At 41.5% G+C, this 25527-nt stretch overlaps 1 protein-coding gene across 2 annotated transcripts in view; it reads right to left on the bottom strand.

Moving 5' to 3' along the window:
- LOC117524768 (RNA-binding motif, single-stranded-interacting protein 1) overlaps positions 1–25527 on the bottom strand; it is a 60511-nt gene that overhangs the window by 15634 nt on the left and 19350 nt on the right. The window contains exons 2-4 of one of the 2 annotated variants that reach the window (XM_034186586.1): positions 21620–21795; positions 19775–19833; positions 15233–15324 (exon numbers count right to left, since the gene is read on the bottom strand). In XM_034186586.1, coding sequence (XP_034042477.1) covers positions 15233–15324; positions 19775–19833; positions 21620–21795 — 327 coding nt within the window. The remainder of the gene's footprint in view (positions 1–15232; positions 15325–19774; positions 19834–21619; positions 21796–25527) is intronic. The other variant, XM_034186587.1, reaches the window with a different exon arrangement.

Below are 25527 nucleotides of genomic sequence, written 5' to 3'. Positions count from 1 at the left end.
ATGAGTAGAAAGATGTCCTAGCTTTACGGAGGGCTTTTTTATAGCGCAACAGACTCTTTTTCCAGGCTAAGTGAAGATCTTCTAAATTAGTGAGACGCCATTTCCTCTCCAACTTACGGGTTATCTGCTTTAAGCTACGAGTTTGTGAGTTATACCACGGAGTCAGACACTTCTGATTTAAAGCTCTCTTTTTCAGAGGAGCTACAGCATCCAAAGTTGTCTTCAATGAGGATGTAAAACTATTGACGAGATAGTCTATCTCCCTTACAGAGTTTAGGTAGCTACTCTGCACTGTGTTGGTATATGGCATTAGAGAACATAAAGAAGGAATCATATCCTTAAACCTAGTTACAGCGCTTTCTGAAAGACTTCTAGTATAGTGAAACTTATTCCCCACTGCTGGGTAGTCCATCAGAGTAAATGTAAATGTTATTAAGAAATGATCAGACAGAAGGGAGTTTTCAGGGAATACTGTTAAGTCTTCTATTTCCATACCATAATTCAGAACAAGATCTAAGATATGATTAAAGTGGTGGGTGGACTCATTTACTTTTTGAGCAAAGCCAATAGAATCTAATAATAGATTAAATGCAGTGTTGAGGCTGTCATTCTCAGCATCTGTGTGCATGTTAAAATCGCCCACTATAATTATCTTATCTGAGCTAAGCACTAAGTCAGACAAAAGGTCTGAAAATTCACAGAGAAACTCACAGTAATGACCAGGTGGACGATAGATAATAACAAATAAAACTGGTTTTTGGGACTTCCAATTTGGATGGACAAGACTAAGAGACAAGCTTTCAAATGAATTAAAGCTCTGTCTGGGTTTTTGATTAATTAATAAGCTGGAATGGAAGATTGCTGCTAATCCTCCGCCCCGGCCCGTGCTACAAGCATTCTGACAGTTAGTGTGACTCGGGGGTGTTGACTCATTTAAACTAACATATTCATCCTGCTGTAACCAGGTTTCTGTTAGGCAGAATAAATCAATATGTTGATCAATTATTATATCATTGATGTAATGAAATGAAACAATAACATTTGTTATGAACCAAAAGATTTTTATTTAACATGTTCTACACTATAAAATGTTGCTTATGTTAAAAGGACACTTCTTTTTTAAACCTTCCATGCCAATCACTTAGCATGTCTTGTTCTCATTACGCAATTTGATAATTTTTGTAGGGACAATTTAGCTTCTTCATACACAGGAAAGGAAAATTACTCAGCTGTTCCACTCAGCAATGTGAACAACATTTGAATTCAGTTTTAAAAGCTGTGATAATGGCTCAGAGAAATGCGCCATATGGCCAAAACATCATAGCTGACACACCCTCAAAATTCAGATTGGTGAGTTGGATAACTCCATTGCCCATCAACATTACTCACCAACAACATAATAGTGGCTCCACATCTTGATGCCAGGATGGCTGCAAGTACTTATTTCAATGTAAAACAGTTGAGATATGGCATAAGCAGACAAAAAAGAAAAGCGTCCTTTTACACGCTTTCCCATTCAATTGCAAGATAAAGTGTGTCCAAACTTTTGACTGATAATGTAACAATAAAACTTCGACTGCCTGCAGTTACAAGGAGATACAGCAGCTGAAATGACCTGGCCACTCTCAAAGCCTTGGGCTGAATGTCCAGTCCCCCTCAATTTACTTGTTCACTGTGATGTTTTACGATAGACATCAGTTTTTAATGGGGTTGACATCACTCAGTCCTACTCATAATGCAGGTGTTCCTCCTGATTTTAGTCTGCCTCTCTGGGCATGATCGACCATGCAAGTGTCTCACTGTTGAGAACTCCAGCGGCTGAAGAAGGCCAAGGGATGCGTATGTTCTCATGGCTAGAGCAAATGTTACTTTTGAGCGGTGGGTGGTGGGATGGTTGCAATCAGGGACCCACTGCGGTTTCATGGTGTGGTGGATGTGGCAAGGTAAAGCACCAGTGCATGCTTCCAGACCCGACCTGTCATATTCAATCAGTATCAGCAATACGCTGGTACCTTGAGTTTGGATATCAGTAAATGTTACAGAAAGATTTGGTGCATCCCTATTTTCCACCATAAGCTCATGGTTGTAAAAATGAAACCTTGGCTGTTAAACTCTGACTTCAGCATTCTTTTTTTTAATGAGTATGACAAAGTATCCCCTTGAAAAAAATTCTTGTGCAAATAAATTAAGCAACAAATAACCGAACTGAGCACAACAGCAACTCAAAGCGTGACATGCACCCCCACCGGTGTGTTAAGTTTGGTTTTATAGTAGAGGTGATAATGAACTCTGGAAAGGATTTCTATAGGAAAAGGCTGGTGCTTTGAAGGTTGTATCTGATCTATTTGTATAGGGAGAGACTGCCACTTTACAATTGGTATGTCGCGTATGGACCCCCGTTTTCAAAATGCTTTGTGAAGGTGTTCTTTACTTATTGTGCTTAAATAAAAACAAGATGGCATCTGTAGTTTGCACATTGGATAACGGACAATGGCCATTTTCAAACAGAACCTTCATCTAGTTTCTCTGAATACACCCCCCAAGAAGTAGACCTGCATTGAAATAAATGCAGTCAGATCTCTGGACCAAAAAATGACTTATTTACACATAAGATCCTTCTGAATGTAGTAAAGTAAATCTGCAAGCCCAGATCTGTCATTCAACAGAGAAATCTTCATTTAAAAATGACAAATTTACAGCTAACATTTAGCCCTCCGCAAAACTGTCATCTCATCATGGACGCTGCCGAGACGTCACGGAGAAGACCCTCTCCCAGCATGCATTGCGCGCGCCAACTGTAATTTGTGGATTTATGTCAGGTTTCATCTGCACCTTTTTCTTGTCTTATGTCTTTTTCTTGGAAGGATCTACTTTTTTTAAACTTCATATTGTCTTGCGGTACGCTTGGTGAGTACACATTTCTTTTATTTGCGCTTGAAAATTATTTTGGGGGACTTTTTCATATGCACGTTTGATTGAGTGGTGTTGCATTGAAAGTCTACTGTCTTTCGCCTCCGATGTACCGTCGCGGGCTACGGAGGCGAGACCCGCAAAGAATTCAAGTCATTAAAAAGAAATAAACCTCTCTCTGCGGCCACGGAGCTCTGTGGCTCCGATTACCGAGACGTGCGGCGCTGCGGATTTTGCCGCAAGTCTGTTCTTGCGAGCAACAGGTGTCACCGGCTGCTTCGCATTAAAACGGCGAGCGTAGTCTCTGGATTTGTGCCAAGGCTGCACCTCCATTCAGTAGAAAGAGCCGTGTCTGCTGTGACACGGGGGTGTGAGTGGCCAACGGCGGAATTTAACGAGCGCATGCACTCGTTAAGCGCAGCGGAGGCAGAGACAGAGAGGCGTGGGGGAAGAACGTCACCCGCTGTCGATGTCGCCGCTGATCTGAGCATGTATCATATATCAGAGCTGTATCTCACATTCATTGCAGCTTACTTTTGGATGTTGAAACCGGGATGTGTATAACAGTAACATTACTAACAGATAAAATCAATTTCAATGCGGGATCGGACTGAAGGCGGGAGCGCGTCGTCTCGTCCCTGACGTCATGGAAATGATATGGATGTACAAACTATTTTCACAGAGGGCTAAATTTTAGCTACAAATTTGTCATTTTTCAACGAAGATTTCTCCGCTGAATTACAAATTTGGGCTTACAGATTTACTTCACTGTATTCACAAGGGTCTTATAAATACATATCAGCTATTTCTTTCTGAAATCTGACCACATTTATTTCAATGCAGGTCTACTTTAAACAAACAAGGAATTCTTTAGTTATTGCGAGTAAAGAAAAATCAAGATGGCCCCTACGGTGTTCATATCGGATGACAGAGAGTTCCCACTTTCAAAAGGAACCTTCCTCTAGCCTCACCCAGGTCATGACCACAGAAATGGTTTCAAATTGACTAGATGTTTTTTATTGTGTACAATTAAAAATCAAGATTGGCTCCGTAGAGGCCATACTGGACAACGGAAGATGGACATTTTTGAGAGGAACTTTCCTATAGCCTCCCCCAATACACTGCCAATAAATGGTTTCAATCAGATAATGTGCATGGAAACAAAAAGTTTACAGATGGACACTTAGATATACGGATGTCCAGACAGGGTAAAAACATCATGCCCCAACTTCACTGAATTCCTGAATCAACATGAACATAGTGAAAAGGGAAAAATATAATCTGCCCAACTCTCACATGCATGTTTACCAGTAATGACAGGAGCCAGACTGAATAGGTCCTCAACAGATGAACAGGAAACAAGACCTTAATGTGGACAGTCCATTAAGCCTAAACAATCCTCAGGAATGACAAGAATAAAGCTGGACTGAAAGGATCACACTTTATAATAGTGTTTCTACAATACCAAGATTAAACTTTGGCATAGCCCCTCTAAGCTGCTCTATTTTAATTAAAAAAGTAAAATGGGTGCAGAGAAGCATGTCGAGCTGTGCAGATCTCCAGACAGGAAAATCAGGCCAAAGTACTCTTCTTAGTGCTGTATGGGAACTAATTTCCCTAACTTTCCTGGCTCAGGTTACCATAACAACAGACAATTATTTACTTCCTTCTCTGACAAGAGTACAGACGCCTGAAGTTATGGTAATCACACCGTGACGCCCTTTATATTAAGATTTACAGTGTGATATTGTGAACTTTATCTTCAGCGTCTTAAAAGCTAGAAAAGTTGTCTGCAAGACAACAGGCACAATTAACTTGACAGGCCATTGTCTACTGTGTCCTTGAATTTGAACTACAGAAATCTAACAAAGGAGAGATGTGTCTCTCTCTTCTTGCAATGTGTGTTAATGTTTTAAACACACTTGCTGGATACTACTTTGGAGAAAGTAAACTTTAGATAATGTAAAATGATATTCTTGGACACTGTTATTGTTAGAGTTGTAGAAGAAGCAATGGCTTCTGTCTGTTTTTGTTTGGGTGTTTGTTAGCAGAAGTAAGTGCTCTACCGACCCTGATGCCCATTTTTTGCTGGTGCTTATTCCTGGATTCCATAGCATGAAGTTGATGAGAGTCTATGACTCTCCCTGGATGGGATGCCAGTCCATTGCGGGTTATTTCCCCAGCCAGGGTCGGTACCCATTTGCAGCTGTGTGGACTCAGATAATGCAGATAAAGTGTCTTGTCCAAGGACACAGACATGTAGCTTGAGTGGGAACATTAACATATTGGCAGACCAAGTCCTATTCCACTGAGCTACCTGTTCTGCTGCTTATTACACTATTACACCCCGTCCTACTTAGTTATGTTTCAACAACGAATGTACAAAATGAGGCCGATGGAGTTAAGAACTTGTACAAAGTATTAGGAACGCAGTAGAGATTGTTAAGGGTGTGGTGAATTCGCTATGGACATGGTGAACATGGTCAAACTTTGAACATGTTTAAAAACATACAGCGAGGATGTAGTAGAACCAGGATGCAGTAAGAACTAAACAAGGACAGAGCAATGACTGCCTTAATGTGTTGATAATGTAATTAAACCTAATAGGGACTTCACTGACGTAGTACGTGTGTGGCATGGACAGGCTTTCTCAGAAGCAGTGTATCCTTTGTGAATCATTTCATCCTTTGTGAATGAAATGTGCCAGTCGCTGTCCATGATGCTGAAACACAACGAAAACAAAACTTTCTCCACTTCATCATACAACTTAAGGTTCACTTCAAAGCATGTGTGCACACATGTAGCATATTTGACTGTGTGTGCTTAACAACAACGGACATGTCAGGGATGGGGCCGATCTGATCCAATATCGGTATCTGCTTCTGATGCCAACGTAATTCACGGATCGGAAGTTTCCGATACAACCTGTGGAGTTTTCCGATCCAGGAGTCTTGTTGGCTGTTCCAGGGCACAGCCATACATACAGTCCTGGCTGGCTGTGGTTTGTGAGGGAGGGGGTTTCCTGAATGGAGGTGTGCCTCAATGAGCTGGTGGAGTAATGAGACATGCCCCCATTCAGGAGGTCCCTTCTGCAGTTTGCAGCCAAAGCACTGACCAGCGTCAGTATGTGGTATACATAAATATGTATACCATTAATCAGATATACTTCATTCGTTTACATTTCCGTGTGTCATTCTAAAGAACTAAATTCTTGGAGAGAGACAGATGGAGAGACAGAGTGCTGTCTTTTCTCTATAAAGTCTATGCTTTTCCCCAAGACCTACCATTTTTCATCAATCAAGTTTTGACTGATTTGATTTGATGTTTTTCACAGGGGCGCCCCAAAATTTGCATACAAGTACATGTACTGTTTTGAGGAAGGAGCACATTTCCGCATTTCCAAAATACCACAAGAAACAACCATAAATAAATAAATGTACTTAATTTACTCATATTTGGAGTCAGTCTGGGTCAGTCAGGGTAAAACGATGCACCCTTCCTTATCATCCAATCTGGGTTTGCACCTTAGATGTACCTTCTGGCAAATTATAGCTGAACTTTCAGGTCATCTTTTTAAGAAAATCCTCCTGTATACCATTTCATCATGAAGCTGTATAACTGGTGATACAAAATATCCTCATATAAAATCAACAACAACAACAAGAATAATAATAATAATAATAATGATATTAAAGCAAACAGAGCTCTGGTATCGGAATAGTACCGGTATTGGCAGAATGTGGATTGGTGCATCCCTAGGGCATGTTTGACAGGAGCACTGTTTTCTGACTGTAGTTTATTGTTACACCTACATGTAGACAAGAAAACTTGTCAAAAAAAGGAAAAAGCGTAGTATTGATAAGGGTAGGACAGATGCAGTGAGAATGTGGTATGTGCATAGTGAGATGTAATTGTTTGTCGTAGGAATGGTGTAAGAATGAATTGCACGTGGTACACTATGATCATGAGCTTGAGAATAAATTAGTGGCAACATGCTCAATGCTGTGAGAACATGGCAGCGACATAGGGACGAGGTATGGACTTGAAAACGACACATTTTCCCCATTCTGATCACATCCCTACTGTGTTCATCCAAATTTTCAGGAAAGTACAGTCTTCATGGTCTTTGCCTGAGTGTGATGGGGCCCTTAGCAGAATATCTCAAAAACATGTAAACAGGATTTTTTAGAAATTTGGTGGAGGAGGTCAGGGGAGATTTGATGACATTTTGAGCCAGATGTGGCTCTTTGTACTTTGGCGAGACAGTGCCCCAACTAGCCAAGCACAGACCCATGGTGGACTGCTGGGTGCTACCAGAGGCATGTGCTCTGAGTGCCAACTTGAATTAAGGGTGATTTGAAGGTGAGAGAAAGACTAGTTTATGTTACTGGACTGCATCAGATGTAGATTTCCTTCCTTAGATGACATACCTTCTTCAGTAATTCCAGCACAACCCTATACAAGCGTCATTAAAAGTTAATAATCTGCCTGTTGATGCACCTCACTTTCAAAACCTTTTCAGAGGCTATAAATGCTCTGTTTTTATGCACTTAACACATTTAAGAAAAAAAACAAAAAAACAAACACCTTTAAACGGTAAAGTCCTTAAACTTTTTTCTTCAACGCTTTATGCCACGCTTCATCTCAGCAATGAGAAGCCTCACAAAAAACATCAGTGCTTCTACTGCTGCCAGAAAGAAAAGTTGGCGGGGTGTGAAATTTGCACTGCAAAAACAAAACAAAAAGGAGATATTAGATTCTGCTGGCATGTGATTTTTTTAATATTAGTGTCAGCATGCTTGCATCAGTAGTCAAGCTCTGTCCACGAGGTCTGCAACAGATATGCAACCAGGCCAGTGACAGTCTGACCAATCAGAGCTAACAAAGAAGCAGAAAAGGGAAAGAAAATGTTCAGATTGACAAAAGAAACATCCAAAAAAAAGAATCAATAGCACCTGGTTTTAATGCTGTACATTGGAACAAAATCAGAATAGAAGAATCACACACACTGCTGTGTAATGGGCCGCTTGTTAACAAAAGGAATATATTAAAACAGCATAAAGTCTGTCTGACATTATACTGATTCAGACTTTTAATTAACTCAAGTTAACGTTAATACCCCCGTCACACAAGAGACCGAATGAGCCTGAAAGCATTTAGAGAGCAGTCTAAATAGTCGGCACACTCATGCAGCCAGCCCAAATGTACAGCACATGCACTCAACTGTTGAGGTGCATTTGAGGTGGAAAAATATCGAACAGCGGTCGAAGTGCAGTCTGACCGCAATCTGACTGCATTCTAAATATTCATTTAGCATGAAAATGGCATTCGAAACATTCTGATCGCATTCGAGGGGCAGTTCGAAAATGATCTGCCACGTCAAATCCTGGACGAATGTCTCGACTGTGCCTGAACACATCACAAGTGCTGCTGGACTATGTTTCTTCAACCCGCAATCGGACCTCACTTGGACCTCAATGTAAGTGCATTCATCATATATTCTCACTGCATTCTGATAGTTGTCTAGGTAATACTAATATGTTCCACCTACATTTGTACTGTATTCAGGAGCTAATGAGCACGGCATGTGCACGGATCGTTCAGGGCGGGTCGAAGCGCAGTCTGAGTATTTGGACAGCTCTCTTCTGCAATTCTTATTCCCTCTGAGATGTGCATGAATTTAGGTTTTTGTTGACATTCCACCTTATTCAGCTTGATTCATGCTTATTCTTGTTAAGTGTGATGGGGCCTTTAGAAATACTGCAGAGAAAATTCTAATAAACACATATGAAGATGTTAATTTATCCATTGGCCTGAGCACACACTTTTTCTCAGTAATCCACATCTGTATATGTATCACAGTAATCCAGTACAGTATAAACAATGGCTCAGTTCAGATAATTCTGCTGTATAGGTTCCAATGTTTGTCTGAAGTTTGATTAACTGCAAAGACTAGGCAAATGACTAAGGGGCCTTTCACATTAAGTGTGCAGACGCGCTGCACATTACTCTAAAACCCATTATTTTCAAAGAGAAGCTTTGCGCAGAGGTACATCATGGAGCAAAGCGTAAAGGAGTGGACTATTGGTGGTGGTGGGGGGAGTCAACCCCTCATAAAGGTACGGAAGCATCAGGACCTTAAAGTCTTGGACCTTCATTGTCCTACAAGGTATCTGCATCTGCTTAGCCAACACTCCCTGTCCAGTAATATCATGACACCAGAGCTCTTTCCATGTATCTCTCAACCTTACTGGTCACTCTCTTTTTTTTTTTTTGTTACTTCCTGTCTTCTCCTCCGGCCCCAGCCATTTGAGCCATACGTTGTCGGCGTTGCTGGGGTGGTGCAGTTCGGTTATGCTGGGCGTTTCCCAGGTAACCTCTGCACCCGGGTGGGGGGGGTTTAGGGGTGTTTTTTGTTACTTCCCTGTTCCACCTCCGGCTTCAGCGCGCCTTTGAGCCATATGCCATCGGCGTAGCTGAAGTTTGGGGAAGTGGAATATACCCGCAGCTGGTGGCTGGTTTAAAAGTCGGAGGGGTGGCGCCGTCTTGTGCCGTACGCCATTACCGCTGTTCCACTCCTCCCGGTTGACTTTTGGGGTATAGTCATTGTTGGTGACACTGGACGTACTTCCAGTTTCCCCTGCGCTGAGGGGGTGGGGTTTTGTTTGTTTGTTTTTTGGGGTTTTTTTCCCCCCCCAGTTTCCGCCCTCAGAGTGTGACTGTGGTGTCCTCTGGGGGGGAAATGTCTGTGGGTCCATCTAGCCGTAGACGGCCGGGGCTGGGTCTGTTGTTAGTCATGGGGGGGGTGTCTCCTGGGGTTTGATGGAACGGTCCTCTGGGAGGCGCTAGGAGCACCCGTGGGTGACTTTGGATCCCAGAGGGACCTCGGCTGTGGTTATTACTCCTGGAGCTGGCGGGATGTCCTCTGGGGGGTGTTGGTCCCTACATGTTGTCTGGGGGAGGGGGGGGTGTTAGATTTTTCTTTTTTTTGCAAGTTTAAGTTTGGGTTGTGTTTTGTTTTTTCTTTTCTTCTCTTCCCAGGGTTTGATGGGACGGTCCTCTGGGGAGGGGGGGGAGGGGGGGGGGTGTTGGTATGGTTGTTTGTGTTTTTCTTTTTTTCTTTTCTCCCAGTTTGCACCCCTGGGGTTGGTTGTGGTGTTCCCTGGGGGGTTGGAATGGTTGTTTGTGTTTTTCTTTTTGTTTTGTGACCAGGCAGACTCTGAACATGGTCGAAAGAAGGCTGAATGCACAGGTTTATGAACTCCTGTGCAAAGTGAATGACAGAAGCAAGAGTTGACAGAAACGAATGCAAAGATGCAGTCAGAGGTGGAGAAGCTAATAGGTCCGCTAAATGAAGCAGTAGGCAAGACCATCAAATTTAACAAAAGATATCTCTGCACTGGAGTGTCAGCTGCAGGACATTCAGGAGCTGCTCCAAGAGGAAGTCCAGTAGACACCTTCCTTCTCCATCTGCCTAGGGTAGATGGAGGATGAGGGGTATATTTTGCGGGAGAAGCTGAAAGAAGAGAACGAGAGCAAGAAGACTGTAGAGAAGTACGTCTTTGCTCTCTAGACTCAGCTGGTCGAAAGAAAGACAAAGGCAGGATAGAACGCCTTGTCAGTAGAGGGGGCTGAAGAGGGCCTCAAAGGAGTCCAGTGGGAATTTGGACGGTGTTCAGCGGCAGCTGGAGTAGAAACAATCAGCCTATGGACAAACTGGATAAGATAGAGATCCGTTTGCAGCAAGAGAAATGGATGACCTCTTGGTGGACCAGGACCACCTTCGGCAGATCGTCTCCAATCTGGAGAGGAAGCAAAAAGAAAAAGTCTGACCAGATGTGGGCCAAAGAGAAACGTATTGCTACTCTACATGCAGAGGAGTATGATCGTGCCGAAGCGGAGGCCAGGGAGGAGACAAAAGTGTTGACCCTGGCAAGAGAGTTAAAGACTCTTACAGACCTGAAAGATGAACTTGACCGATTTAATAAAGTGCTTAAGATCGAGACGGATGACTTCGGAAAGAGTTCATAGTTTGAAGAGGTCCAACTGTGCCATGGAGCAGCGACTGGAGGAGATGAAGATTCAGCTGGAGGATGTATATAGGTAATGTTTCCAGGCCCACTCTGCCAAGAAGAAACGGGAGCTGGATCTGGGAGGGCTTGAAGGCCATCTTGAAGATGCTACTGAAAATCGCGATAATGTCTTATAGCACTTGAAGAAACTGCAGGCCCGAATGAAAGACCAGATGAGAGGACTGGAAGAGCTGTGAATGTTCGGGGATGAAGCAGTTAATGATGCTAAAGACAGTGATAAGAAGCTTAAAGCCATGGAGGGAGACATGTTACACATCCAGGAGGAGCTGTCTACTGCAGACAGGCTCAGGGAGTGAAAGGATGAGATCTATAGTCTCAACACAGAGTTCCCTGTTGGCAGAGAAGAGGCGGCTGGAAGCTCGCATCATCCAGCTGAAGGAAAAACTAGAAGAGAGGCTCAACATTGAGAGGGTCAATGACCGCATGATGAAATTCACATGAGGTTGAGCAGCTGACGACGGAGCTGTCTTCAGAGCGCAGTAACGCTCGGCTCTTGGAGACAGGCTTTCCCAGCTGGATCGTCAGCACACGGAGCTGAGACTGAAGCTGCAGGAGGTTTTTTTTTTTTTTTTTTTGCTCCCAGCCGACATTCCAGCCATGGTCCCTGGAGGGGGGCGTTTTTCCTGGCCCAGGTTCGTGTGGTCGCCGGGAGGCTTCCCGTGAGGGTGGGGTACTGTTGTGGGCTGGGGTGTTTGGCTGGCTTTGTTTTTGTTTTCTGTTTCTCCCACCAGGTGGTATGCATTCAGGACTGAGTGGCTGAGCATTAGGACCTCACCCTGAACACCTGAGGCTTGTTTTCACGTGCAGGTCATCAGGACTCACAGCTGTGGTGTATTCTGTCTTGATCAGAGACTGCTGCATTTAAACCTTGAATGCACAGTGTGTGATTGCCAGAGACTCGACTTTGTGAGCAGACGTGTGAGATCGACGTCAGGAGAACAATCTCACCATTACGGACGCAGAGACCGCTCAAGGTTTGACGCCACAGTCTGTGAAGGAGGATTGGGTGAGGTCTCACGCTCTTCAGCACACGTCCTGAGGTAATTTGATTTTGGTGACTTTTATGAAGTAATGACAGTGGATTTGGTGTCCCTCACACCTTGTGTTATTGAGCTGTCACGTTATGCTAATTGTCTAATCAGCTTCTGCTGCAGTGGAGATTTGAACTGAGTTGTTCCGTGCCTGCAGGGTGAGAAGCTGATATAGATTTAAGCCAGGAAGTGTTTGCTGATTGTGTGCACCTTTTGAGCTGTGTCTCTCTGGGTGGAGAGTGTTGGACTCACCTCATGTTTTCTTTCTTCACAGACTCGGTTTGTCGCGGCCACCTGGGGGGTGTCGGCGGGGTCCCTGGGTCCGAACTGCTGTGGCTCTGGACCGTTTGCGCTGCTGAGAGCGCGCCGTGTTTTCACCTCACCAGACCGCGGACATTTTTGGTTGTTTATCACTGCACTCATTATGATTATTAAATTCTGTTATCTTTTGAACCATGCTCTGCTTATTTCGTGCTGGGTCCTGTCAAACGCTGGGTCGGTGCTCCGACCGCGTCCGACACATAACAATCTCAGACGTCCCTGCTGCAATATTTTCGCTGAATGAAATTCTGGTTGGATTTCATGTTTTATGCTAATGGCATTAGCACTTTTAGCAGCTATCAGCAACCAGATCTGTTTAGCCCCACTAATGCATGATTACTGAGAAAATAAGCTGCTTATAACTTTTAATGTCCAAACCAAAGTAAATCGTTAGGATAACTGCTGTGCAGTCCCCAAAAAATTATTTAATAAACACCCAAACCAAGGTTAGCCTCTTCGCTTAGGTGGTTCATACCTGAAGAGAAGGTCGTGTTCAGGCTTCATCTCACACTAAGCCACTCATGCACCATCCCGTTATGCATTAATACGTTCATCATGCCAAGTGAACACTGCCACTCCTGCCAACATGGCGACAACCAGATATAGACTTCATATCAGCTGTTCCGGGTCTCTATAGAAAACCAATAGGTGACGTCATGCAAGCTTTGTCCAGGGTATATATGCAGTCTATGGTATCGCCAAACCCCCTGTCAATTGACTGTCCCCCTGTGAGGACTTCACAAGTTCTTTCCTTGTTTCTGCTTAAAACTGACTTTAGAATGATGTAAGAGGCTTTACTTTGTCATCTGATTGTTAATAATCACATTATTCCCATTGATCACTTTGGTGGAGAGAGTCAGACTCAGTCAGTCTCAGACGTGCTGCTGTGGTGCTCTGATCGGTCTCCCATCTTTTGTTATGAAATAAAGCTGAATTTATGAGGAAATGATTGTTGTACAAAAGCGTCAGATATCTGTCGCTGAGACAGATGATGACTGGAGTGCAGTTTTAAGCAGAAACGAGGAAATAATCTGTGAATTGCTGCTGACTCAGAAATGACGCATGCTCAGTGAAGGCAGGGTGGACCGATTTTTAGAGGGGGCCGTTTGGTCGTCGACACCGGCCTAGCAAATATTAGTGGCACAAGTTGATAAATGAGACATTACAAGGTATTTCATGTACAAAAATATGGAAGCAACATGTCCACAGAGAGGCATAGCACACTAATGTGTGCACAATTTATTAAACTGTAATAAAAAGAAAGCAACAACACAAACTACAGATTTCACTAATATTAATGCTTGCAAAGCTACCTAGTTTAGACTTCAGACAACTTTATTGATCCAAAAAAAGGGCAATTATGTTTACACTCCAATTACCTCAGACAAGATACAGCAATTAATCCACAATTATTACTTGTTTACCGTAATAATGGCACACATCAAAATTAAAGACAACACATATACATTTGACATTGTTTATGTGCACTAAACTTGAAGCAGTCCGTCATCCGAATGGAGGCAAAGTGGGTGAAGGCCGCTGCAACTATACTATGTTTAGCTGCTGAACCTGGGTATATGAGGTTGGAATGAGTTAACAATGTGGAATTCCGACGTCAGGGGGGCATTTATTGGGGAGAACTGAGAAATTCCAATGTCTGAATACAAATGAAAATGATCCTTGTAAGTACCTTGCCCAGCAGAGAAAGCAATGCAATACCCACATAATACTGTATTTGTTGCAATACAGCTGATCACTCTCCTTTCCACTGAAGGACAAGTACGTTCTTCCAGTCTGTTGGAATGATACCTATCTCCCAAATGGAAACAAAGATTGCTTGCAACACGAGGAGAACAGAATCTCCACCCATCTGAAAGAACTTTAGCTGCCCTCAGATTTTTCCACCACCTTTGCAATATCTCTAAGATTAGGTGGTGCACAGCTGACTGGCCGATCAGTCACCAGAACCATAGTAGTGGAGATGTCTAATAAACTCGAAAGAGGTTCAGCCAGGATGTTGGACAGCAGAAAGTGAAAGCTGCAAAAGGGGCTGAGGTGGAGAGTGCCACCACGTCATGTTTTGAAAAATTCATGTGTGCTTAGATATGATAATATGCTCTCTAAAATGTGACAAATAATCAAGTACTGAGAGAAAGAGCGACATAGAAGGTCATGACACTTTGTCTGCAATTGATGCAGCTCATTCCAAAGCTCTCTGCAACATCCAAATCCACACCTCTCCTCCACACTGCAATATTTCACTCTGACTCTGTTTAGTTTATCTGAGAACTCCGAGTTCTCTGCTGTTAATTTCTCTCTCCTGTTGTGCAGATATGATCACCGCTAACAGCGTGTGCACTCTGATCCCTTAGCAGAGCGGAGACTTGTGTCAACAGGAGGAGAATCAACATGATCTGAAGTAGGCTGACTGATATCTGAGCCCGATCTGGTTCAGGTCTTTGATCGGGTGTTGGGTCACCAGATATGAGGGGACCTATGAAAACCTTTAATGCAAATGCTTGCAAAAACCATGCAAGAACATGAAAAGACACATATGAACACACAAGCCAGTGCACACAGTGAATCAACTGCACATCCCCAAAAGCAAATAAACACATGCACAAACACAGTTCACTCTGCTTTGAGGTTACTCTACAGCACGACTCCTCATGATTCAACTCTGTGATCTCAGAATGACTGAGTGCGCAACAGATCAAATGTTGGCGTGTAGACTCCCTGCAGTCAAAGATTCCTGCCCTGCTATATAATACCCTAAGGAATACATTCCATTTGCCTGACTATCCACACTGAGGAGAAATGAAGTCACTGGAAGTTGCATCAATGCATTATCAGGATTAGACTGTAATGAATCCTTACCTTTGCCATCTGAGCTTGGACACCAGAGGTCTTGAGGGCAGCCACAGCCTTCTGAGCAGCAGAGGGACTGTCAAAGTCCACAAAGCCATAACCTGAGGGACCAAACAGCACAGATGAAATAACATAATGTAGTCAGTTTCAATAATAGTAGAGCCATTGTGATTTGTGCAGAACCGTATCAATAGACAGTTGTTATGTTCTCAATGCTCTTGCTCAGTTGCATGTGTGACTAAGCATCAGCTCCCACCTCCACTGTCGGCACGGGCAGTGGTGGGCACAGTTCTGCTAATCCGCTAACTGCTAATTATTGTAGCTAACGTTTCTGTTAGTGGATTTGCTTTTGAGCTAACTTCAAAAAACATCAGCGGACCAATTAGCTTCCGATAAATTTAGTTCTGATAACTTTTAGACCGCTAACACTTTTTTTTACATAGTTAGGAATGGTGAAAAACATTTCTAAACCCTGTTGGCTCCTGTCTGCTATGTATTTTGCAGCAGTGGGGCAGCTAAGAGGAGCTGAGCTCAACTCTACCCCAGCAGAAGTGGCGTGGCTGCCAGGCTGCCAAAAAAAAAAAAAAAAAGTCATTGCCCTTTACAGCATTCAGTGCCCCAGCCATGAGGCCAAAGTCCTTTAAAAGGAAAGCAGGTTTGACTTATGGTTTTGATTTACAAACCAAATTAATCCAGATAGTTTCATGACATTAATGTCAACTCTGTCATTTGTACAAAGTGAAAATATAACACATATCTTTTAATTGTAAAATAACACACTAATTCTGAAGTCTTTAACATACGAACACACACAGATGCCAAACTTCATTATGGGTAAACTGAGCCTGTGATCACTGATTGGTTGATTCATTTAACCAACACAAAAGTTAACGTGTGTGTTGGTTTTTATAAATAAACTAGCTGGGGTACCCAGCGCTGCCCGGGTTAACCTGTTTTAGACATAAGCCAAATGCCAATCATTTTAATCAAACCAATTGCCCAACATTTGTTTTTGTAATGCTGATGTCTTATAAATATAATAGTTAATGGGCTAAAGTTTGTCCGGCAGAGCTATAAGAGGTGGACTCCCCAAACTAAGTGGAAATACTTGGTTAAAAGACAAACACATTTGAAGTCCTTCATGCAGACTTTGTTTTGTAATCAAATTTATAACAAAATTACACACAAAAGGTATGTAACAGTAAATGTAAATATCAATGAATCAAAATTGTGGTAGTGGTGTATTTCACTGTTTTTACACTGCAATTTTACAAACATAAAATGAATGTATTCAGACAGGAAGGCAAACTGGGTTGTGGAGGACAGTCAGGTGCTTAACAGTTGAGAACATAAAGTAGCTGAAGAAAGGGACTAAATAAACAGAGATGGCCAACACATATACAGGGCTGGAAATTTGAATCCGCCTGGTCATACTCACAGCCTCAGCCTAAGCATGCTGTTGTTTTGCTGAGTATGCTGTGGCTGTGCTGTGCTGAATGTGCTGTAGAAAGTGATTAAATAAACAGAGATGGCCAACACATATACAGGGCTGTAAATTTGAATCTGCCTTGTCATACCCATAGCTGGCTATTTTGGGGGTAATTTTCAGTTCAACTTAAAAAAAAAAATGGTACCAGTTTGTTCCCCATGTCATGATTCAGAATATATATATAGTTTTTAGGGCTACATATTATAGTTTGGGAGTTTATCCCAGACAGACAGACGTAGCCCTTTATGTATATAGGTGTGTATTTGTAAAATATGTAAAATTTTTTTCATTTGTAAAATAAATAAATAAATAAAGGCATTTGCAAAACTGAAAATTCTGTTAAGCAGTGATTCAGCAAGGCAGCAACAACCACGATATGACCAGGCATCATTCACACTGCCATCCAGTAGATGGCAGTGTTCTATGCATTTTGACCCATCTACTGGATGGCATATTACATACTGGCATATTATGTTACTATGCTTTTTACTCTTTTACTATGCTGTGTAATGTTTTAACTTAACTTTTTATTTTGTTTTCTGAATTGTTTTTTGTGAAGCACCTTTAGGCAACTCTGTTGTGATTTGGCGCTATATAAAGTGAATAAACTGAACTAAAATTGAGGTTCACTTTACCCATAATGCAGTTTGGCGTCTGTGTGTGTTAATATGTTTAAAACACCAGAATTAGTGCATTATTTTAAAATTAAAAGATATGTGTTATATTTTTCACTTGGTACAAACGACAGACAAATGACATTAATGTAGTTAAACTATCCGGATTAATTTGGATTATAAATCAAAACCATAAGTCAAACCTGCTTTCCTTTTCAAGACGTCTGCCTCATGGCTGGACCACTGTATGTTGTCAAGGTAAATGACGCTTCCCTACAGCATTGGGCAGGGCGCACAAAGACAGAAGTGCTGAGTCATTGGCTGTGTTTGGGTTTGTGATTGCCTTAAACTCAAAATCGGCTTGTCAGTAGCTGAGAGTGTACCGGAGACAATACTGAAAGTTAGCGGTTAGCTGTAACTTCCCATAAATTTTTTGGTGGTTTATCGGTTAAGTGTCATAAAAGATAACTTTTCAGTTAGCTGATTAGCGGTTATCGAAGCTAACTTTTTGGTTAGCTGTGCCTACCACTGGGCACGGGGGGCATTAGTTGCCTATTCATCCAAAACATGTACAAGGAGTGGCTCTCGCAGTTTATTCTCCAGGGCACTGTTGTACTATGATCGCCAACAATCCCCCCCAAAAATCTCTATTCCGGACATTAACACCTTCCCCCGTCAAGTTTAGCTACCTCGCTTTACTGCGCAATTGCGCATTTCCCTGTCGTGACGAGCTTCCCGTCATCTAACGACACTATTATGCTTTAAAGACAGAGTGTGTACACAAAAGTCTTTACTTTTTAAAAATTGAAAATACACATTATTGACAAAACTTACATGGTTTTCTACTTTTCTTTGGTGGGTGAGCTCAACTTGACAGGTGACGTGTGCATGCGCAGTTGTGCGGTGGAGCTCATTTCGAAGGGACATGGTCACCAGTCAAGATGAACTACCGAAGAAAACCCACATAAGTTTTGTCTTTACATAAAAATACAAAAGTGGGGGGGGGGGGGGGCCTTAATAAACGAAGTAAAGAACTGTGCCCTCAGCCAGACGTAAAGAACTGTGCCCTCAGTCAGACGTTCAGCTGCTTTCAGTAAGCGTTTTACTGATTCTAAACACTTGAAAAATATTGAGCTGGAGTTTTTTTTTTTTCATGATGACTAGAGCAGTACACTTGAATGTTTTCGAAGAATGACGAACGTTGCATTTTTATAGCGTTCTACACGCTCCCTGACAGCACTTCCTGATGGAAAAGTCTGCTGTTTTTCTGACTTTCCTCTCCAAACACAGCTATCATTTGTGCAAAGCACATCTGAATCAAAACATTAAATGTAGTTTCACACAAGCTATTTTTATTGTTGTAATACTGAATGATTTTCACGACAAAAAATGTGCGCACAGTGCATACAGGACAGTGCATACAGGATTACAGCTGACAGCGCCAATGTTATCTACTAAAGTTTGTCTTAATGTTCTGATTGTCACATCTGGGACAAATTTAAGGGGCTTTGTCCACCTTTCTTTGGGCAAGTTACAGGCATTTGTCGCAGTGTTATCCATAGATTCAGGCATGTCTGTGTGGTTACACGGAGGATGCATGCCTGCATTAAATGGCTCTGCGCCCCACAGCATGAGCAAATTGTGGAATAGTCAGTGTTCATGCACCAAACAATGTAACAACAACCTACTGGGTACTGCCACCTGGCATATTCTTCAAGGTAAAGTATGTTTTTGCAAGAAGTTTAGTTTTAACTTAGATGGCTGCATTAATACACTGCAATTTCATAAAGATTCGCAAAAAAAAATATATATATATATTGGAATTTCTACAAACCTAAAAACAATCCCACAAGATTCTGGCAGGATTAACACTACAGCCAATGAAAAACATCCAAACTGCTCAGACTCCTTGTAGGTTTGAGTGTGTTGGAGGGCCTGGTGTGATGCTGCGCCATCATCCCACAATAATGTGATAATGCACTGACAATGACAATGCTCCTTGACTTGATTTCCTCCATTGCAACAGAATCTGTAAGTCCTTCAAGTCAATAGTGTCAACCAGCAGAAAGAGGAAAAGCCCTTCACATCCTAGGATCCACCCACAGCAGCAACACATTAACAGTCAAGGGCTGAGGCTTAAAATAACATGAGCTGGGTGGCACCTTTCTAGCAGCCTGTCTGTTTCCTGACTTACCCAGTGCCGGGAGTCAACTGCATACCTGCTGAATGACTTGAGGTTTACATAGTAAAAAGCTAGCTGGAAGTCCAACCCTGATATTACGAATATCAATAGGGCAAATCATGAGATGTGTTTTGTACTGCATGTAGCCTGTTTCTGTGTCTTGACCCAATAATTCTTACCGATAAGAACAGATGAGGGAGAGAAAAAAGAAGCAGTGTCGCAGGAAAACAAACAAACAAAAAAACAAAAACAACACAAAACTTCACCTTTACATTTGTTTGTCGTCTTATCCAGGATAGCCTTTGTTGATACAATTTTCCCATATCTAGGAGGGGGAACAGAAAGGTAAGGTATTGTTAGCTGCATTATGTGCTAGACAGGGCAAGTTATAAAACACACAAAGAGGGAGGATTGTGCAAGAATCTATGACATCACTGTAAAAGCATGAGAAGCAGGAAGTGGTTTCCATGTGGAGCTGAAAATCCACACAAAGCAACAACGAAGTCAGCCAGACCGTATCCTAAATGAAACCACGGAATCAAACATTACAGAGAGCCAACAAAATATCTCAGTGTAAAAAAAGTTACCATCACATCCCACAGAGATATGAAAAACTCTCAAATCACAGAAAATTTGCTTCTAATTTACATGCACAAAGAGATCTGTGGATGAGATCTGTGCTGACACTATCATTCCTTCATCAACATGTGATATTATGAATTCTGCTGCCCTCTCCCACACGCTGTCAAATAGGAGCTCAGCCTCCATGCTCTGTATTGATGTGTTTCATGACGGTTTATTTCATACACTATTCAAATAAAGTAAAAGTACCTGCAGTTTTGTTTCTGCATTTGATAAACTTTGGGGAAAAAAGTGGGCTCATCACATTTATGGATGGACACAAACAATTATATAATTATTATATTATTATAATTATTATAAACGACTACTTAAATAAATGATTAATTGTGCAGGGGTGGTGGCCAAGTGGTTAATGCACTTGGTTTCAGTGCAGAAGGTTCCGGGTTCAAATCCCACCCCTGCCACATTTCTCCATGTAATGTGGAGTTGCGTCAGGAAGGGCATCCGGCATAAAACCTGTGCCAATTCAACATGCAGATCCACCTTGGATTTGCTATGGTGACCCCGAGTGCAAAACAAGGGAGCAGCCGAAGGGACTTACTTTTTATGTCAAGACAAGTATGTACAGATTAATGTGCAGGCTTTGAGCTTAAGCATTTTGATTTGTCCAATAGAAACATGGACTTGTCCAACACTGGTTGGTAAAACAAATAGGCAAAGCTGAGCCAAATAAGTGCCAATGGTATGACAGCCATGTTAACTAATCTACTAAATTTGAAGTAAAATAATCAGCTTGAATGCATAATGAAGCTTTTGTTGAAGCAACTGGCTGGGATGTGCATTGAAGTGTCAGTGCGGTTTCATCTCAACAGTACGACTGTGTTTGTTGTTGTCTGATGTTTGTCAAAATATGAAATAATTTGGGCCACATCCATCTTCCCAGATATGCTACAACAAACAATCAGATCATTAGTTATGTATGAACGTGACTGTATATGTTTTTCCCTTTGTTGAAGCGGTTTGACCGGAATAATTTTTCTTTATGCAGATCTTCCTATGGTGTGCTACCATTGTGTGGCGTTTCATCGAAATCCAATCCATAATCTGGTTAATGAGGAGTTTCACTTCGGAAATCAACATCATATGATGTCTCAAATAAATACAGTAGTCCAACTGTCTCCCATGTGACGCATCAAAGCAGAATTATTTTCCTTCATACACATATTCATGTGCATCAAATCTACCAGGCGGCTTAGAAGGACAGATGGACAAACAGACAAACCAACAGATTCCTGTATTCTCCCATAAAATAATGTTTAAAATTCCCTGTTTATTTAAGGGGACCTCCATAATAATGACAGTATGGACATTTCCCAACCTCACCTACTCAAATACATCATTAGAAGTGCTATAACAACACACACATGCATCTACAAAAAGTCAATTCAACAGGACTCCAACCCGGTGGAGCCAATAAGCAATTACCCATCATTACACATGATAATCATGATTTAAAGAGCGGTACTTACGGCTGACAGAGTTTGACCAGGTCATAGTCTGTGGTCGATGGGGATAGACCTCGAATATAGAGGTTAGTTTTGCTGAGCTGCTCCCAGCCTGCAGTACTACTGCTGCTGCTGCTGCTGTTGTTGTTGGTGCTCGGGCTAGGTGGAGCCATGGGGTGTGACAATAGGGCTGCAGGTGGCTAGAGTATGGAGGAAAACACGGTAACACTTGTTTAGGCTCAGGTTACAGCTTGTGCTAGTACATACAGGACAACACAATGCCATAGTGGTCAGCACTATGGACACAAAGCAAGAAGGTTAAGGAGTCTGAATCCTAGGGTTTTTTGTGTCAAGATTGCATGTTCTCCTCAGTCTGCGTGGGTCCTTTGTGACTAATCTGACCTCCTCCCACAGTCCAAAGGCATATAGATTTGGTCAATGGGTGACTCAATGTTGACTATAGCTTTGAATGTGAATGTGTGTTAGCACAGTCCAATCCAATAGTAACAAAACGTACAGTGGGATAAACTCAAAGCACACACCCTCCCAAAACCTTAAAATTCACCCATCAATCAATTACTAAATTAACTGCCAGTTATTTTCAAAATCAATTAATTGTTTCAAGTATTAAAAAAGGGTCACAATACTCTGTTTTCAGCTTGTTAAATGTGAATATTTTCTGGTTTCTTTCCTCCTTCAGCCTCAGGAAACACAGATGGACATTTTTCAGGATTCTCTGGCATTCCGTGAACCAACCAATAAATCAGTTAATCAAAAACATAATCCAAAGATTTACAATAAAAATAAATGTTAGTTGCAGCCCTACCTCACATTCATAAACAGTCAAGATGAACTGAAATTCAGAAATGTTCATAAACACTTTTATTTTATTTTGTCTGGAGCGAGACTGTCAGCTCATCTCACTTACCCTCTAGCCAGCAAAAGTTTCTGGTACCTATAAAATACATCAATGCTTTGAGTTTCTGATGCAGATGGCAAAGCGCGATATAAATGCACTCCATTTAAACAGAGAGGACTAGGTTGGAAGAAAACCTGGGATTTTCTCGCTGTGAAGCAAACGTTCTACCACTAAGCCACTCTCCTGCAATGAATGAAAATAGTCTATCAATATCATAAAAGTAATTTAAAAAGACATAAAACAAGACAAATCTGTTCTTAACTGCAAACTAGCGTGTTGCCCGTGGGGATCCATGGGCTCTAGATTGGGTCATGTTTATAAAATAAGTAGCTGACATTTTTCAAGGGTGGTAATAAATTTAGTAAAGTGTCTATAATGATTTTAATGGAAAGTGCAGGAAATTAAAATGAGAAAGTTTGTGAAATAATTTAATTTATTATTTGACACATTTAGTTGATGTCATGTTTTACAAGTGGCAAGTTGAGATATTTCCTTTGTTCAGCGCTTGTCTGGTTACCAGAAATACTTTCTGTTTAAATACTCACACCAAACAGCAAATGTCAGCTCTCCCCAGTTTCTCCGTGATCGAAACCATACACACCAAGTTACACACACACACACGTACACAGAGGCCACATTGGCTTTTAATATATAGATGATTTACTGCCCCCGGTGGAATGGCCATAGTCCAGAATTATCAACATCCATTGTTCACTGTTGTTACCTAATCTTCCTAATTTCTCCAAAAATATTTGTCCTATCAACTTTTCGTTTTTGCAGCGTTCATCCTTGACCCCAAATACATACGCATACCAAAAGGCAAATGCCAACTCTCCCCTGTTTCTCCATGATGGAAGCCATACACATGCATGCATACATTTACTGATTACATCCCTTTGAGCAGGTGGGATGAGCGCTTCAGTGAAACCACATGCTGGAGTCAGTGGCTGCAAGGAAAACCTGCACCCTCTCGAACCTTTCTGGAATACTTTGGACACCACTGACGTACACAGAGACCACTTGGCTTGTAATACATAGATTCTTTTTCACACACTGAGGATGTCTACATTGTCTGATGAGACAGTAATAATAACTTTATTTCCATAGGACTTTCAGGATAAAAACCATTTGGCAAAAGCTGACAAGGTCCCCCCGCAAGATGAGTGGGCTGTTCAACCCTCAGCTGATTTATCTCCCAAAGGTCAGTGCATACATTTCATCCTCATTTTCCTGATGTTTCTTAGTAATTACTCCTGTGCTAGGACAACAAGGTGTCCGCCTTCACAGGCTGTCTCTAAGAGAGCATGAGCAGCGCACGCAGTCACCATGACATTAAATCTGTACTGCACACTATTATGAAAACTTTGCAATTAATCTGCAGATTATATGCATGTCAAACCTTGAAAGGTGGGCCATACTAAATGGATCACAGATCAGCTATGATCCACTACACTACCTCTCTTAACTGCTTGACGTTTAGCCACTAACTATCCAAATGAGCAGAACATAGAAATGTGAGAAGGCACAACCTTTTGGAGTCCAGTACCAACAGAGACCACGTTTGACTTTGTGCAAAGAATGAAAACAGAGATCTCACAATGGTCATGCAAAGACAAAGAATTTCTGCCAACACCCCATATTTTTTGGAAACAAACAAACAAGCCAAAGAACCCATGAGACACCTCAAGGGACCCAGTCACACATTAGATTTAGAGATTAGATTAGATAGATTGGAGGGTCACATGACCCTTTCTGGATACTAGACAGTAACTAACTGTCATTATACCCTTTCTTTAATATAATACAATCAAGACAAAACAACTTGTCATGAGTTGTCTACACTTTAAAATTATATTAAAAAGACGAACACAAGAAGATCACTACATGATTTCATATAAACACTTGGTTTACCAAAATCTGTAAACAGCTACTGAATGTTTCAGAATTTGACAACACTCTCTATTAAAGTTAAAAAGAAAAACCTGTGAAATGCTACTGTATGTGGTGCAGTTAGGCATCTATTGTCGTGAAAAATCATCTCTCTGGAGACTAACATAATGTGTATCATTTATTTTTATTCATATTTTTTTTGGTTTGGTGAGAGGTGAGCAGTGATCTAAAGCTGCATTCAACACATTAAGGCCTGTGGCTTACAGATCAGTGTGTCACAAATGTCGCCCTGCCTATGTATTAAAACAAGATGAATTATTGCACATTGTTGGGAAATCTGTATTGATTAAAAATAGTGTTGCAATTCCAAAGTTTGAAAAAATAAACAGGCAAAGTCGCTATGAGGTTTTCTGTGGACTAGTCAAAATAATCAACATAACAGATAATGAAAATATTTATTTGCTGCCTCGATGTTGCTTTATGGTTGAATAATCTTTAAATCTGACAGCAACAGACTTGCAGACCAACAGAAAAGGAAGTATGATGCACACCAGCGTTCACCATGAACAGAGTGGGGTCAAAGGTCAAGGCCGCGGTAGCCTGGTTTTGGTACATAACATACCACTATCCCACAAACTACTGTACACACAGTTTGGTAAATGTAGGCCTTGCAGGATGGGAACTATGACTTGAACAAGCATTTCAGATATAGGGACATAGACACTGTAAAAAAAAAAAAAGGCCTATTATCTATTCTGCATTCATATTCAAACTGAATGTTTTCAACTGTGACATGCAATAACCAAGTCTGCTGTTATTTTCATTTGCAGGTATATTTATTCACTGAGTCACTGAGAAAACTGCCTTCAACAAACAGCTGGAAGTACAGCACGTAATGTAATGAAGATATAATGGTGACATTATAATACTAACACAATGAACTCTGTTAGTAAAGAGTGCACCTCAGAGTCTCTGTGACAGAAAGATCACAATAAACACTCATAATCTGTGCTGTAGACCTGTAGTAGCATGTTTGAAACAATTTGTTATGTCTTGTTTGTGTGATAAATAATTTGAAATATGATTCAATTAAAACTTGAAAACATACAAACCATCAAGCCTT

Source organism: Thalassophryne amazonica, chromosome 14, assembly GCF_902500255.1.
Source record: "Thalassophryne amazonica chromosome 14, fThaAma1.1, whole genome shotgun sequence".
Lineage (NCBI taxonomy): Eukaryota > Metazoa > Chordata > Actinopteri > Batrachoidiformes > Batrachoididae > Thalassophryne > Thalassophryne amazonica.
This window is presented reverse-complemented; position numbering and strand designations above follow the sequence as displayed.